Raw genomic sequence first — 16721 nt, 5'->3', positions numbered from 1 at the left:
ATGTCCCTCCTCTCAAGCCCCTTTGCCCCCTCTCTTCTGCCCTCTGCAGCTGTGGTGGACCCCGATGGCAGGATCTACATCCGCAACTGGCAGGGGGGCATCCTCTCGGGGGGCTTCGAGAAGAACCCCAAACCTCTCTTCACAGAAGGCAGGAACCAGCTGGAGATTCATAACCTTCAAGAAGACTGGGATCACTTTGGTAAGTGCAGGAGGACAGCTGCCCACCACACCTAGACAGGAGCACACTGCATTGGGTTAGGGACTGGCTGGAGGCTGAGCCCAGAGAGTGGTGGTGAATGGTGCCACAGCCAGCTGGCAGCCAGGCACCAGTGGTGTGCCCCAGGGAGCAGGGCTGGGCCCTGTGCTCTTTAACATCTTCACTGATGATCTGGAGGAGGGGATGGAGTCCAGCAGCAGTGAGTTTGCAGCTGACAGCAAGCTGGGAGCAGGAGTTGAGCTGTGAGAGGGGAGGAGAGCTCTGCAGAGGGACCTTGCCAGGCTGGGCAGATGGGCAGAGGCCAAGGGCAGGAGATTGAACACAGCCAAGTGCCAGGGGCTGCACATTGGCCACAGCAACCCCAGGCAGTGCTACAGGCTGGGGGCAGAGTGGCTGAGAGCAGCCAGGCAGAGAGGGACCTGGGGGTGCTGGTTGATAGTAGGCTGAACATGAGCCTGCAGTGTGCCCAGGCAGGCATGAAGGCCAAGGGCATCCTGGCCTGCAGCAGGAGCACTGTGGCCAGCAGGAGCAGGGAGGTCATTCTGCCCCTGTATACTGCACTGGTTAGGCCACCCCTTGAGTCCTGTGTCCAGCTCTGGGCTCCTCAGCTTAGGAAAGAGGTTGAGCTGCTGGAAGGTGTCCAGAGAAGGGCAAGAAAGCTGGGGAGGGCTCTGGGGCACAGCCCTGTGAGGAGAGGCTGAGGGAGCTGGGGTTGCTTAGCCTGGAGAAGAGGAGGCTCAGGGGAGACCTTCTTGCTCTCTCCAAATACCTGAAGGGAGGTTGTAGACAGGCAGAGTTTGGTCTCATCTCCCAGGCAAGCAGCACCAGAACAAGAGGACACAGTCTCAAGCTGTGCCAGGGCAGGTTTAGGCTGGAGGTTAGGAAGAAGTTCTACACAGAGAGAGTGATTGGCCCTTGGGATGTGCTGCCCAGGGAGGTGGTGGAGTCACCATGCCTGGAGGTGTTCAGGAGGAGACTTGATGGGGTGCTTGGTGCCATGGTTGAGTTGTTTAGGTGGTGGTGGATTGGTTGATGGGTTGGACTGGATGATCTTGAAGGCCTCTTCCAACCTGGTCTGGTCTATTCTATTCTCTTCAGCAGGAGGCTGCTGCTTGACCAGCTGGCATGGCTCTGCCTTCCCCTGGAGGGTGTGGGGAAGGATTAAAGTTCTCTCAAACTACTTCCAGCCCTTCACTTGTCAGTCATTTGTGTGCCACCCCTTCAGCAAGCACTGCCTCAGTCACTCTGTGACCCTCCAGCCCCCAGGGGCTGTCTAGCTCATGCCACCCAGCATGCCCTGGAGAGCTGGATGGGGAGAAGTCCAAAGAACTTCAACAAGGGCAAGTGGGAAGTCCTTCATCCCATGGATCAGTACAGCCTGGGGGCTGAACTGGTGGAGGAAAAGGACCTGGGAGTGCTGGTGGGCAACAGGATGGCCATAAGCCAGCAATGTGCCCTTGTGTGCATCAAGCAGAGTGTGGCCAGCAGGTCAAGGGAGGTTCTCCTCTCCCTTTACTCTGCCCTGGTGAGGCCACACCTGGAGTACTGTGGGCCAGTTCTGGGCTCCCCAGTTCAAGAAGGGCAGAGACTTGCTGGAGAGGGGACAGCAGAGGGCTGCAAAGCTGCTGAGGGGACTGGAACAGCTCTGCTGAGAGAACTGGGGCTGTGAGCCTGGGGAAGAGCAGCCTGAGGGGGAATCTCATCAGTGCTGAGCAGCCCTTCAAGGGTGGCTGTCAGGAGGGTGGCACCAGGCTTTGAGCAGTGGTGCCCAGAGAGAGGCCAAGGGGTGATGGGCACAGAGCTGAAGATCAGAGGTTCCACCTCAGCATGAGGAGGAAGTGCTTGAATGTAAGGGTGGCAGAGCCCTGCAGCAGGCTGCCCAGAGAGGTGGTGCAGTCTCCTTCTCTGGAGGGCTTTCAAAGCCCTCCTGGATGTGTTCCTGTGTGACCTCCTCCAGGTGATGCTGCCTTGGCAGGGGGTTGGACTGGGTGATCTCCAGAGGTCCCTTCTCTGATGGAGTGATTTCTTTTCCTCTCATGCAGTGGGGTACCACCCAAACCTCCCAGCACTGCTCCCTTCACTTGGTTTGGCGTTTTTTGAGTGCCAGTGCCAGCTGCTCCTCTCCTGACACTGGCCCAGCAGCACTGCTGACTTGCCATGTGCCTGTGGTGTTTGGTTTCTGCAGCTCCCTCCAGCAGTGCCTGCCAAGTGCCCTTGCCCAGGGCTGGCAGTTGCTGCATGGACAGGACTTGGTGGTGTTGCCTCCCAGGCTTCCTCCCAGCACTGACAGTGGTGGTTTCTTGTATTCCAGGGGTTCTCTCTTCCCAGCTGGGTGATTCTGGGTCTGTATTCTTCATGGCCTTCTACAGAGAGGGCTCTCTGTGTAGGGGAGAGCACAGCAGTGGATGTTGTCTGCCTCAGCTTCAGCAAGGCTTTTGGCACTGTCTCCTCCTAGGGAAGCTTAGGGAGCCTCCCAGAAAGCTGGGGAGGGACTTTTGGGGGTGTCAGGGAGGGATAGGGCTGGGGGGGGGGGAGCAAAAGTAGAAATGAGTAGGTTCAGCTTGGATGTGAGGATGATCTCTCCCCTGCTCCTGCTGGCCACACAGTTGCTGATCCAAGCAGGAGGCTGTTAGCCTTCTTGGCCACCTGGGCACACTGCTGGCTCATGGAATCATTGAGGTGGGAAAGGACCTCTTAAGATCCTCCTGTCCAACCTTCTACTCAAGCCCTCCATGACCACCAGAGCATCATGTTCAGCCTTGAGTGAGCAGCCAGGGAGGATGCCAAACATTTCTTAGGGTGCTCTGTAAGGCAGAACATTCTCTACTGGCCCCTGTTGCAAGAAGGCTCTGGAGGTGCTGGAAAGGTGTCCAGAGCAGGGCCAGGAGGATGAGCAGAGGGCTGGAGCTGCTCTGCTATGGAGACAGACTGAGGGAGTTGGGGCTGTTCAGTCTGGAGAAGAGAAGCCTCTGAGGAGACCTAATTGTGGCCTTGCAGTATCTGAAGGAGGCTACCAGCAAGCTGGGGAGGGACTTTTGAGGGTGTCAGGGAGGGATAGGATTTGGGAGGATGGAGGAAAAGTAGAAATGGGGAGCTTGAGATTGGCTGTGAGGAAGAAGTTGTTGGGCAGGAGGGTGGTGAGAGCCTGGCCCAGGCTGCCCAGGGAGGTGGTGGAAGCCTCCTGCTGCTGCCTGGAGGTGTTTGCAGCCAGGCTGGAGGTGGCTGTGAGCAACCTGCTGTGGGGTGAGGTGTCCCTGCCCATGGCAGGGGCTTGGAGCTGGCTGAGCCTGGAGCTCCCTTCCCAGCTCTGTGACTCCCCACGGAGCTGTTGGCAGCCCCTCCAGCCGTGCCGGGGCGACGCGGGGCAGCGGGGGGCTGGAGCTGGAGCTGCAAGGCGTGGGGGGGAGAGGCAGAGGGGAGGCTGTGACCTGTCTCTGTGTGTTTGTTTGGGATGGCAGAGCCGCTGCTGAGTGCCCTGCTGCGCAGGATGCCCGAGCTGGAGGCCCTGCAGATCATGCAGCTGGTGAACTGCCCGGAGTCCTTCACCCCAGACATGCGCTGCATCATGGGAGAGTCGCCCGCCGTGCGCGGCTACTTCGTCCTGGCTGGCATGAACTCTGCTGGCATCTCTTATGGTGGGGGAGCAGGCAAGTAAGTGCTTCAGCATCCACTCTTCTGCCTCTTAAAGCTCAGGTTGGAGCCAAAGGAGCTGCCCCTGCAGGTGGAGAGGAGGGGAGCCTGCCCCTCTGCCCCGCTCGGACCTCACCTGCAGGGCTGTGTCCAGCTGTGGGGCTCCCACCCACAGAGGGGCTTGGAGGGGGTGGAGAGGAGGCCACCAAGATGATCAGAGGGATGGAGAACCTCTGCTGTGGGGACAGGCTGAGGGAGTTGGGGTTGTTCAGTCTGGAGAAGAGAAGGCTGCAGGGAGACCTTAGAGCTGCAGTTCAACATCTGAAGGGGACCTCCAGGCAGGCTGGGGAGGGGCTGTGGGGCTAGGCCCAGGGGCAATGGTTTGGAGCTGGAGCAGGGCAGAGTTAGGTTGGAGCTGAGGAGGAAGTTGTGCAGAGGGAGGCTGGGGAGAGCCTGGCCCAGGCTGCCCAGGGAGGTGGTGGAGGCTCCATCCCTGCAGCCCTTCCAGCTCAGCCTGGCTGTGTCCCTGGGCAGCCTGCTGCAGCTGGAGCTGTCCCTGCTGCCTGCAGGGGGTGTGGACAGGATGCCCTTGGAGGGTCCCTTCCAAGCTGAAGCAGTCTATGAGTCTGTGTAAAAGAGACCACTCAGGTGATCCTTCTGTGGAGAATGCTCTGCTCTGCTCTGCCCAACCTCCTCTCTGCCAGAGGCTCCTCTTCCATTCCCAACCTGAGTGGAGGAGAAGAGCAGTCACCCTGTCCTCACTGTGTTCTCCTGTGCATCCCACATCTGTGCTGGCCTCCTCTCCCACCTTGCACCCCTCCCCTCAGGTATCACACCTCAGTGATCAGCAGCCTGCTGAGGATCAAGTGAGCTTCCTTTGAGCTACCTGGGCTGGGTTTTTTCCTTACCTACCAAGGAGAGATGAAAGCTTAGCCAAGTGTGGGTTCTCTCATCTTCTGTCCTCCCTGATCCCCTTTTATCATCTGAGTGAAGTCCTCAGATCACTGAAGCAGACACAGCAGTGGCTTCCTCTTGCAGGCAGAGTGAACCTGAAGCAGCTGAAGCACCACGTGGTGTGCTGCCAGTGCTGATGGAGCCTGCCCTCTGCCAGGGAGCTGGGGATGGAATCATTTCCCACTTCAACCCAGCTCCAAATGCTTTGACAAGCTGCTGAGTGTGATCCCAGCAGTGAAGGTGCTCTGCAGAGCAGTCCTCACTCCCTCTGGCAGTTGGGTTTGGCAGCCCAGCAGCCCTTCTGCCATCCAGCCTCCTACCAAGCTGCTCTTTTGTCATGGCATGTGCTGGCATCTGCCTCTGCCCTTACTGGTTTCTCTCTGTTGGTCAAATAATTTAACTCACCAGGGAGGCAACTAATGACTTTTTTCCCCCACCACCACCCACTTTATTTGGTCTTTGCAGTGAGGTTCTCTAAGAACCAAAGTCATTTCTGCAGGTGAAACCACTCCTGGCCCCCTGGTTGCTGCAGCCTGCAGGAGAGCACCTTAGCTGCTTGATGTCACTGGTGGTGATCAGCCTCCAAGCCCTTTTTGTTCTGCTCTTTGGTGACTGTGAGCAGATCCCTCTGCTCTGGTTTGGTCTGAGTTGTCCTTCAGCTCTGGAGCTAGAAGTACAGCTAAGCATAACCTGGCTGGCACTGATGGGTTGTGGCTGAGCCTACAGCAGGGGCTGAAAAATGCCCCAGCCTCAGCCCCTGCTTCCAACACAGATGTTCTCAGCACCTCCTTTTGGAATAGAATAGAATAAACCAGGTTGGAAGAGACCTTTGAGATCATCAAGTCCAACCTCTCACCCAGCACCATCTGATCAACTCAACCATGGCACCAAGGGCCTCAGCCAGGCTCTGCCTAAACACCTCCAGGGATGGGGACTCCGCCACCTCCCTGGGCAGCACATCCCAAGGGCCAATCTCTCTTGCTGGGAAGAACTTCTTCCTAACCTCCAGCCTAAACCTCCTCTGGCACAGCTTGAGACTGTGTCCTCTTGTTCTGGTGCTGCTTGCCTGGGAGAAGAGACCAACCTCTGCCTGTCTACAACCTCCTTTCAGGGAGTTGCAGAGAGCAATGAGGTCTCGCCTGGGTCTCCTCCTCTCCAGGCTAAGCAACCCCAGCTCCCTCAGCCTCTCCTCACAGGGCTGTGCCCCAGACCCCTCCCCAGCTTTCTTGCCCTTCTCTGGGCACCTTCCAGCAGCTCAACCTCTTTCCTACCCTGAGGAGCCCAGAGCTGGACACAGGACTCAAGGGGTGGCCTAACCAGTGCAGTGTACAGGGGCAGGATGAGCTCCCTGCTCCTGCTGGCCACACTGCTCCTGCTGCAGGCCAGGATGCCCTTGGCCTTCTTGGCTGCCTGGGCACACTGCAGGCTCATGTTCAGCCTACCATCAACCAGTACCCCCAGCTCCCTCTCTGCCTGGCAGCTCTCAGCCACTCTGCCCCCAGCCTGTGGCACTGCCTGGGGTTGCTGTGGCCAAAGTGCAGCCCCTGGCACTTGGATGTGTTCAATCTCCTGCCCTTGGCCTCTGCCCATCTGCCCAGCCTGGCAAGGTCCCTCTGCAGAGCTCTCCTCCCCTCCAGCAGATCAACTCCTGCCCCCAGCTTGCTGTCAGCTGCAAATTTACTGCTGATGGACTCATCCAGATCATTAATGAAGATGTTAAAGAGCATGGGGCCCAGCACTGCTCCCTGGGGCACACCACTGGTGGCTGGCTGGTGGCTGGCTGTGGCACAGCCTGGGGCCTTGACATGGTGTCAGCCTCTCCACAGCTCTGGCTTTGTCCTTACCTTCCTCCTGTCCTGGATGTTCCATCCTAATGGCAACTCAATGATTTGGAAAGCTGGTGGATGAGTTTTAGGAGGGGAAACCTTCCATGTTCTGCCAGCATTTAGGGGCTCTGTCGGTTGTCTTCTCTCTTTCCTTACTGCAAGAAGCTCTCCTGTCCAGATTGTTTGCTGACTTCAAAGCTGGGCTCTTTCCCTTGAGACATTGGCTGATGTCTCAACCACAGAATGGCTGCAGCATGGTGGGGGTTGGAAGGGACCTCTGGGGATCCCCCCAGTCCAATCCCCCCTGCTCAGGCAGGGCACGAACAGCAGCTTGGCCCGGGGCGGGGGTTGGAATCTCTCCAGAGAAGGCAGAAGCTGCTGCTCCACAGGGGAAGAAGCCAGCAAGAATCACAATGTTAGGGGTTGGAAGGGACCTCTGGACATCATCCAGTCCAACCCTTCCTGCCAGAGCAGGAGCACATCCAGGCAGGTTTTGAGAGTCTCCAGAGCAGACGACTCCACCGACCTCTCTGGGCAGCCTGCTCCGGGCCCTCCGGCGCCCTTCACAGCAACGAAGCTTTTCCTCCTGTCTTAGCTCTTTGTCCTCATCTCAGTCTGTCTTTGCTCTTCCCTCAGGTACCTGGCAGAGTGGATGGTCAATGGGTATCCAACAGACAACGTTTGGCCCCTGGATCTGAAACGCTTCGGGAGCCTGCAGAGCAGCCGCACCTTCCTCCGGCACCGCGTGATGGAAGTGATGCGTGAGTGAGGCCCCTGCGCCCGCTGCTGCCCAGGGGCTTGCCCAGGGAGGCTGTGGGTGTCCCCTCCCTGAAGGTGTTCAAGGCCAGGCTGGGTGAGGCCTTGAGCAGCCTGGGCTGGTGGAAGGTGTCTGTGCCCATGGTGAGGTGATAGGCATTAGATGGTCTTTCAAGATCCCTTCCTGCCCAAACCATTCTACCAACCTACCTCTGAGGTTTTCCCTTCTGCTGCCTCTCCTCTGCCAGCACTCTGAGAACCACTGCCTTTCTCCTTGGCCTCCTTTGTGGCAGTGTAGCCCCTTGCCAGGAGAAATTAAGAGAGTTGTTTGGGGCTTTTTCTTCTCCTGGTGGTGTGCCTGGGAGAAGAGACCAACCCCAACCTCACTATAGCCTCCATTCAGGGAGCTGTAGAGAGCAAGGAGGTTTCCCCTCAGCCTCCTCTTCTCCTGGTTGTTTACTCCCATCTCCCCAGCCCTGTTCTCCAGACCCCTCCCCAGCTTTGTTGCCCTTCTTTGGACATGCTCCCAGCCCCTCAATGTCCTTCTTGGAGTGAGGGCCCCAAAACTGACACCAGGATCCAAGGTGTGGCCTCAGCAGTGCCGAGTACAGAGGATGAGGATGATCTCTCCTCTCCTCACACAGCTGCAGATCCAAGCAGGATGCTGTTGGCCTCCTTGGCCACGGGGGCACACTGCTGGCTGATAGAATCTTAACATCCTCAAGTCCAACCTTCTACCCAACACCTCCATCACCACCAGAGCATCATGTTCAGCCTTGAGTGAGCAGCCAGGGAGGGTGCCAAACATTTCTTAGGCTGCTCTTAGGCAGAATGTTCTCCATTGGCTGGAAAAGTGGAGGAGCCAATTGGCAAAGCTTCACTAATTAAGCAAGGCTGAAGTACCAGTGCTTAAGAAGGTGAATAAGAGCTGACCCTCATAGCTGTGGGCTGCCTTAGCCCAGCAGGAAGTGTTGTCAGGATCATGCCTAATGAATGGCAGGCAGCATGAGTGGTTGAGGAATGGAGAGGCCTTGTTGTCTTGACAGCCTTGCCAGGAGGCCATCAGTGCCTAGAAATATCCATGTGCTCTGCAGATGTTGTTCCTCTGCCTCTCAAGCAGCTACAAAGGGATCCAAACAGCTTTGTGGCCTCTTTCCAGCACAGCAAAGGCAAGGCAGCACTGTTCCAAAGGTTCAGGTAGCTGTAAGTGTTCTCATAGAATGGTGGGAAATGGAAGGGACCTCTGGAGATCATCTAATCAAAACCTCCTGCCACAGCAGGGTCACCCAGGGCAGGTCACCCAGGGACACATCCAGGTGGGTTTGGAAAGTCTCCAGAGAAGGAAACTCCACAACCTCTCTGGGTAGCCTGCTCCAGGCCTCCAGCAGCCTTTAAAGGAGTTTCTCCTCATGTTGAGGTGGAACTTCCTGGGTTCCAGCTTGGTATCATAGTATCAGTCAGGGTTGGAAGGGACCGGAAGGGACCACAAGGATCAGCCAGTTCCAACCCCCCTGCCATGGGCAGGGACACCCCACACTACAGCAGGCTGCCCAGAGCCTCAGCCAGCCTGGCCTTAAACACCTCCAGGGACAGGGCCCCAACCACCTCCCTGGACAACCCATTCCAGGCCTTCACCACTCTCATGGGGAAGAACTTCCTCCTCACCTCCAGCCTCAATCTCCCCACCTCCAGCTTCATTCCATTCCCCCTACTCCTATCACTGCCTGAGATCCTGAGAAGTCCTTCCCCAGCCTTCCTGTAGGCCCCCTGCAGATCCTGGAAGGCCACAATGAGGTCACCTGGGAGCCTTCTCTTCTCCAGACTGAACAGCCCCAACTCCTTCAGTCTGTCCTCACAGGAGAGGTGCTCCAGCCCTCTGCTCATCCTCCTGGCCCTGCTCTGGACACCTTCCAGCACCTCCACATCCCTCTTGCAATAGGGGCTCCAGAACTGGAGGCAGGACTCCAGCTGGGGTCTCCCCAGAGCTGAGCAGAGGGGGAGAATCACCTCCCTTGCCCTGCTGGCCACACTTCTCCTGCTGCAGCCCAGGAGCTGATTGGTTTTCTGGGCTTCAAGTGCACACTGAGAGCTCCTGGTGAGCTTCTCCTCCCCCAGCACCCCCAAGGCTCTCTCCTCAGGGCTGCTTGCCAGCCTGGATTTGTGCCTGGGGTTGCCTCCACCCAGCTGCAGCTTATCCCCACTGTTCCTTGCCCTGTCACTGGGCACCACCCAAAGGAGCCTGGCACCTTCATCCTGACCCCCACCCCTCAGATATTTTTAGACATTGATCAGGTCCTCTCTCAGCCTTCTTTTCTCCAGGCTGAACAGCCCCAGGGCTCTCAGCCTTTCTCCAGAGCAGAGATGTTCCAGTCCCTTAGTCCCAGAATCACAGAGCAGTCAGGGTTGGAAGGGGCCTCAAGGCTCAGCCAGTTGCAACCCCCCTGCCATGGGTAGGGACACCTCACACTAGAGCAGGTTGTTCAGAGCCACATCCAGCCTGGCATTAAAAAGTTCCAGGGATGGGGCTTCTACCTCCTCCCTGGGCAACCTTCATCATCCTCATAGCCTCTGTTGGACTCTCTCCAGCAGTTCCCTGTCTCTGGAGCTGGGGAGCCTAAAACTGGCCACAGTCTTGCAGGTGTGGCCTTACCAGGGCAGTGCAGAGGGCAAGGAGAACCTCCCTAGATCCTTATTAATCATCTGCAAGAAAATTGGAGCTGAGAATAGAATAGAATTAACCAGGTTGGAAGAGACCTTTGAGATCATCAAGTCCAACCTATCATCCAACACCACCTAATCAACTCAACCATGGCACCAGGTGCCTTATCCAGGCTCTTCCTAAACACCTCCAGGGCTGGGGACTCCACCACCTCCCTGGGCAGCACAGCCCAAGGGCAAATCACCTATTCTATGAAGAACTTCTTCCTCCCCTCCAGTCTAAACCTCCCCTGGCACAGCTTGAGACTGTGTCCTCTTGTTCTGGTGCTGGCTGCCTGGGAGAAGAGCCCAACCCCCACCTGGCTGCAACCTCCCTGCAGGGAGTTGCAGAGAGCAAGAAGGTCTCCCCTGAGCCTCTTCTTCTCCAGGCTAAGCAACCCCAGCTCCCTCAGCCTCTCCTCACAGGGCTGTGCCCCAGACCCCTCCCCAGCTTTCTTGCCCTTCTCTGGACACCTTCCAGCAGCTCAACCTCTTTCCTAACCTGAGGAGCCCAGAGCTGGACACAGGACTCAAGGGGTGGCCTGAGCAGTGCTGAGCACAGGGCAGGATGAGCTCCCTGCTCCTGCTGGCCACACTGCTCCTGCTGCAGGCCAGGATGCCCTTTGCCTTCTTGGCCCCCTGGGCACACTGCTGCCTCCTGTTCAGCTGCTCTCCACCACTCCCCCCAGCTCCCTCTCTGCCTGGCTGCTCTCAGCCACTCTGCCCCCAGCCTGCGGCACTGCCTGGGGTTGCTGTGGCCGAAGTGCAGCGCCTATTGCTGTCGAGTTGCAGACAGCAACGATGTCTCCTCTGAGCCTCTTCCTCTCCAGGCTGAGCAACCCCAAAGACTAAGCCCCTGGCCTAACCACTGATCTGTCTGGCCCCTGCAGCCCTGATGTGTGACCTGAAGGTGCCCCGCTGGGACTTCCAGACGGGCCGGCAGCTGCGCACCTCCCCGCTGTACGACCGCCTGGACGCGCAGGGAGCGCGCTGGATGGAGAAGCACGGCTTTGAGAGAGTCAAGTACTTTGTCCCACCTGGGAAAGGTGAGCTCATGCTCTCAGGGCAATCACCTATCTGCTCTGCTGGGCTTGAAAGAGTCCCTCAAGCTGAGTGGAGTCCAACCCTTAACCCAGCACCGCCAGGTCGCTGCTAAACCGTGGCCCTCAGCGCCACAGTTGGGGACTCCAGCGCTGCCCTGGGCAGCCTGGGCCAGGGCTTGACAACCCTTTGGGGGAAGAAATTGGTCCTCATGTCCAACCTCTGGCACAGCTTGAGGCCATTTCCTCTTGCATAGAATCACAGAATGGTTTGCCTTGGAAGGGACCTTAAAGATCATCCAGTTCCAACCCCCTGCCACGGGCAGGGACACCTCCTGCTTGACCAGGTTGCTCAAGTCCCCATGCAGCCTGACTTTGAGCACGTTCCAGGCTGGGAGCCTCCATAGTTTCTCTGGGGAAGCTGTTCCAGTGCCTCACCAGCCTTCTGGGAAGGAGTTTCTTCCTGATGTCTAATCTTCTTTAGGCTTCTTGAAGCTCTATCACTTGTTCCCTGGGAGAAGAGACCAACCCCTCCCTGACTCCAGCCTCCTTTCAGGGAGTGGCAGAAGGGAAGAACTTTCTCCTCACCTCCAGCCTAAACTTCCCCTGGCACAGCTTGAGACTGTGTCCTCTTGTTCTGGTGCTGGCTGCCTGGGAGAAGAGCCCAACCCCCACCTGGCTGCAACCTCCCTGCAGGGAGTTGTAGAGCAGCAGAAGGTCTCCCCTCAGCCTCCTTTTCTCCAGGCTAAGCAACCCCAGCTCCCTCAGCTGCTCCTCACCGACCTTTCCCTCTGCCCAGTCCATCCCTGTTGGTTGAGGTCAACTCATCCTTCACCCAGTTTATTGATCCCTCCCCTTTGATTCTTCTTCACCTCAGATCTGCTGGATTTGGAGCAGAGCAAAACCTTCTACAAACCAGACTGGTTTGACATCGTGGGCTCAGAAGTCAAGTGCTGCAAGGAAGCAGTTTGTGTCATTGACATGTCATCCTTCACCAAGTTTGAAATAAGTGTGAGTACCTTGGAAGTCACAAAGCATCAGCCTGCCAGTGGTGGCCTTTAGCTGGCTTGGGCCAAACTTGTGTGTGTCCTGTTGAGGATGGATAAGAGGGAGTCAAGCTCCTGACCAGATTCAGGCTCTGCCACAGGCTGTAGCATAGATTCATAGAATGGTTTAGGTTGGAAGGGACCTTGAGGATCATCCAGTTCCAACCCCCCTGCCATGGGCTGGGACACCTCCCTCTAGACCAGGCTGCTCAAGGCCTCAGATTCCTGCTGTCTGAGGGCCCAGTTAATGGAAGCACCAACTTAGGCTGTAGATAGGATGTGACCTCTGGTGCTGTCACCTTCCTGTTCCATCAGTCTCACTGCTGAAACCCCTTTTCTAGCCCCATTCACACAGAGAGGAGGCTTTCAAGCCATGCAAGGCCAAGGGAAGGCCACTCCAGGTCCCTCTGAATCTCTGGATGTTACCTGGGATCCCTCCCCTGCACGACAGTCTCGCTCTGCTTTCACTCCATGTAGTTGGTGAACATGGATGGAAGTCAGGGATGGAAGCTGCCAGTGCTGAATGTATGGTCCCCCACCTAACCAAAGGGAGAGAAAAGAGAGAGGAGAGGGAATATCATCCCTCCCTCCAGAAAAAAAGGGAGAGAAGAGAGGAGGGAAGGTCATGCCCATAAGAAAGGGAGAGAAGAGAGGAGGGAAGGTCATGCCCATAAGAAAGGGAGAGGGGAGAGGAGGGAAGATGATCCCTCCAAAAGAGAAAGGGAGAGGGGAGAGGAGGGAAGATGATCCCTCCAAAAGAGAAAGGGAGAGGAGAGAGGAGGGAAGGTGATCCCTCCCCCAAAGGAGAAAGGGAGAGGGGAGAGGAGGGAAGGTGATCCCTCCCCCAAAGGAGAAAGGGAGAGGGGAGAGGAGGGAAGATGATCCCTCCCCCAAAGGAGAAAGGGAGAGGGGAGAGGAGGGAAGATCCTCCCCCAAAGGAGAAAGGGAGAGGAGAGAGGAGGGAAGATCATCCCCCAAAGAAGAAAGGGAGAGGAGAGAGGAGGGAAGGTCATCCCCCAAAGGAGAAAGAGAGAGGAGGGAAGATGATCCCTCCCCCAAAGGAGAAGGGGAGAGGAGAGAGGAGGGAAGATCATCCCTAAAGAAAAAGAAAGGGAGAGGAGAGAAGATCATTCTCATAAGAAAGGGAGAGGAGAGAGGAGGGAAGGTCATCCCCCCAATAAAGAAAGGGAGAGGAGAGAGGAGGGAAGACCAGCACCACCCATCCAGCTGATCCCCTGCAGCGCAGCTCCGCCAGCCCAGCAGGGTTTCCTCGGGCCAAGATCTGATGCTGCCTTAAGCTCCTCTGACTTCTTTTCTTTCTTTCTTTCTTTCCTCTCTCTCCCTTTCAATCCCTGTAGTCCACGGGAGACCAGGCCCTGGAGAGCCTGCAGTACCTCTTCTCCAATGACCTGGATGTGCCAGTTGGGCACGTGGTGCACACTGGCATGCTCAACGAGAAGGGAGGCTACGAGAACGACTGCAGCATAGCGCGGCTGAGCAAACGCAGGTGGGTGGCTGCAGGCACTGCTCCTCATCCACCCCCCACCCTCCCCCAGCACCTTCAGCAACCTCTGAGGACCTCTTCATGGAGATCACAGCCTTGTTTCCCCTCTAAAGAAACAAAGGAGCCTTGATAAAGAAAGAAGAGCCTTAATGCAAGCAAGCTGCTGTAGTGTGAGGTCTCCCTGCTCACGGCAGGGAGGTTGGAACTGGCTGAGCCTTGAGGTCCCTCCCAGCCCTGACAATTCTGTGATTCTCCTCTTGTGTTCCTAATTCAGTAACCCAAATGAGAGGCTGCTCCTGGATTTAATGATATTATGGAGGGGAGAATGAACCTTTGGTCTGGGATTAGAAATGATTTGGGTTTTGGGGCCCTCACTCCAAGAACATTGAGAGGCTGGAGTAGGTCCAGAGAAGGGCAACAAAGCTGGGGAAGGGTCTGGAGAGCAGGGAGCAGCTGAAGGAGCTGGGGGTTGGTTAGCCTGGAGAAAAGGAGGCTGAGGAGAGACCTCATTGCTCTCTACAGCTGCCTGAGAGGAGGGTGGGGGTTGGTCTCTCCTCTCAAGGAACAAGCAATAGCAGAAGGAGAAATGGCCTCAAGTTGTGCCAGAGGAGGTTTAGATTGGATAGGAGGTGAAAATTCTTCCCCCAAAGGGTTGTCAAGGCCTGACCCAAGCTAACCAGGGCAGTGGTGGATCCCCCATCCCTGGAGGGATTTCAGAGCCATGGAAGTGTGCTGAGGGCCGTGGCCTAGTGGTGAGTTGGCAGTGCTGGGTTAATGGTGGGGACTGGATGATCTTAAGGGTATTTTCCAGTCTAAAAACCCAGTTGAATCTGTGATGTTTAATTCCTCCAACCCAAGACAGTTTGTTTTCAGGGTCCTCAGAGTTTCTCAGTCTGGGGAATCACTTCAGGTGCAAGCCAAGCAGTTCCTCCTTGGCTCCTGCCTGACCTCCTCGTGGGAGTTAGGTGCTGGAAAGGCCACTTTGGGGTGATTGCAGCTTTCCCCAGCAGTGTGGCTGCTCTCATTCTCAGCTCTGCAGCCTGCCCTGGTTCTTTTTTGAGCTCTCCTGAGCTGAGATTCAGGCTAGATGTGAGGAGGAGGTTCTTCCCCATGAGAGTGGTGAAGGCCTGGAATGGGTTGTCCAGGGAGGTGGTTGGGGCCCTGTCCCTGGGGGTGTTTAAGCCCAGGCTGGATGAGGCTCTGGGCAGCCTGATGTAGTGTGGGGTGTCCCTGCCCATGGCAGGGGGGTTGGAACTAGATGATCCTTGTGGTCCCTTCCAACCCTGACTGATCCTATGATACAAGATCTCATCCTTTGACTCAGCACTTTGAGCTCTCACCTCCCCATCTCAAAAGCTGCTTTCTCTCTCTGGGCCATTTTCTCTGTGTGCTCTCATTGTGTGGGTGTGAGAGCATTCTTCTTTGCTGCTCTTTCAATGAGAATCAGCTTTTCTTCCTCTTCATCTTCATTCATGTGTTGCTCCAAAGTATTGTCCTTCTCTGCCTGGAGCCAGCAGCTTTCCTCCTCTCCTCCTCGGTTCCGCAGATGTTGTCTCAGCGGATAATGAACTTCCAGCCCGCAGCTCGTAGTGCAGAGACAACAAGCAGCTCATTTTCTGACATCAAGTGGCCTTCTGTGTTTGGCAGCTGTTGATAATAACCAACATTGTGTGTGAGGAAAGGTCTGCTGAAACAAGAAGCTGCTGTGTGAGCCATGTGCCGAGCAGGCAGGGTCTTGCCTGGTGGTGAAGAGCTGCAAGTACCTTCTGCAGAATCACAGAGTGGTTTGGGTTAGAAGGGACCTCCAAAGGGCATCCAGTCCAACCCCCTTGCAGTCATCAAGGACATCCTCCACTAGACCAGGTTGCCCAGAGCCTTGTTGAGCCTGACCTTGAATATCTCCAGGGTTAGGGCCTCAGCTGCCTCCCTGGGCATCCTGTCGCAGTGTTCCGCCAGACCTTGCTGCTCACATCCAGCCTAAATCTCCTCTCCTTTCAGACCATTGCCCCTGGTCCTATCACTGCAGGCCTTTGGAAGCAGTCCCTCTTGCAGCCTTCTTGTAGCCCCCTTCAGGCACTGGAATGTTGCTATTTAGTCTCCCTGGAGCCTCCTTCCCTCCAGGCTGAACACCCCCAGCTCCCTCAGCCTGTCCTCGTAGCAGAGGTGCTCCAAACCCCTGATCATTTTTGTGGCCCTCCTCTGGACCTGCTCCATCAAGTCCTTGTCCTTCCTGTGTGGAGGGCAGCAGAATGGTGATGACTTTGAGGTTCCCTGTGAACTTCTAGAACTGCCTCTGCTCCCCTTCTAGTCACCAGACTGCTTCTAACACTGGAAAGCTGCTTGTCATGGCAGATGTGATGGTGTTGAGCCAGAGACTTCAGCTGTGGCTTTTGCCAGCCAGCTTGGTTTTGTCTCCTGTTAGCTTGGAAGCTACTGAATGGCTCCAGTAGTTCATGGCTTCAGAAAGAACTGAGTTATCTTGTGGCCTGCCCTAGGTGATCCTGCTTTGGCAGGGGCCTTGGACATGATGATCTCCAGAGGTCCCTTCCAACCCCCTTCTATAATTCTATGCTTTATGATTTCAACTCTCCTGTCACCTGGAAAGGTTGGACCAGATGATCCTTGGGGCCCCCTCTGTGGGCTGTCAATTCACTGTCTCTTGGTGTCCATTTGTCTGTTCCAGCTTCTTCATGATTTCCCCTACTGACCAGCAAGTCCATTGCTGGGCCTGGCTGAAGAAACACTTGCCCGAGGACAGTGGCCTGACCATGGAAGATGTGACCTGGAAGTACACAGGTAAGAAACCACTGAAAGCACAGCTCCTTGCACAGCCTGAAGGCAGAGAGTCACAGAGGCATTCTGCTTGGAAAAAGACCTTTCAGATCATCCAGTCCAACCCTGAACCCAGCACTGCCAGCTCACCACTAAACCAAGGCCCTCAGCACCACATCTACCCAGCTTTGCAAGGCATGAGGACTCCATCACTGCCCTGGGCAGCCTGTTCCAGGGCTTGACAACCCTTTGGGGGAAGAAGTTGTGGCTCATGTCCAA

General features: G+C 56.4%; 1 protein-coding gene across 2 annotated transcripts in view; it reads left to right on the top strand.

Annotated features, from left to right (window-relative positions):
* Positions 1-16721, top strand: part of PDPR (pyruvate dehydrogenase phosphatase regulatory subunit) — a 37284-nt gene that overhangs the window by 13695 nt on the left and 6868 nt on the right. For both annotated transcript variants that reach the window (XR_010990848.1, XM_068166525.1), the window contains exons 8-14: positions 50-199; positions 3676-3868; positions 7264-7388; positions 10971-11126; positions 11998-12131; positions 13525-13673; positions 16354-16466. Coding sequence is in view for 1 of the 2 variants with exons in the window: in XM_068166525.1 (XP_068022626.1) it covers positions 50-199; positions 3676-3868; positions 7264-7388; positions 10971-11126; positions 11998-12131; positions 13525-13673; positions 16354-16466 (1020 nt within the window). In the remaining variant the exon portion in view is untranslated. The remainder of the gene's footprint in view (positions 1-49; positions 200-3675; positions 3869-7263; positions 7389-10970; positions 11127-11997; positions 12132-13524; positions 13674-16353; positions 16467-16721) is intronic.

This window comes from Melanerpes formicivorus, unplaced genomic scaffold, assembly GCF_026170545.1.
Source record: "Melanerpes formicivorus ecotype bairdi unplaced genomic scaffold, bMelFor1.0.p_v2 SCAF_102, whole genome shotgun sequence".
NCBI classification, from domain to species: domain Eukaryota; kingdom Metazoa; phylum Chordata; class Aves; order Piciformes; family Picidae; genus Melanerpes; species Melanerpes formicivorus.
Note: the sequence above shows the minus strand (reverse complement) of the source record. Positions and strands in the feature narration are given on the sequence as shown.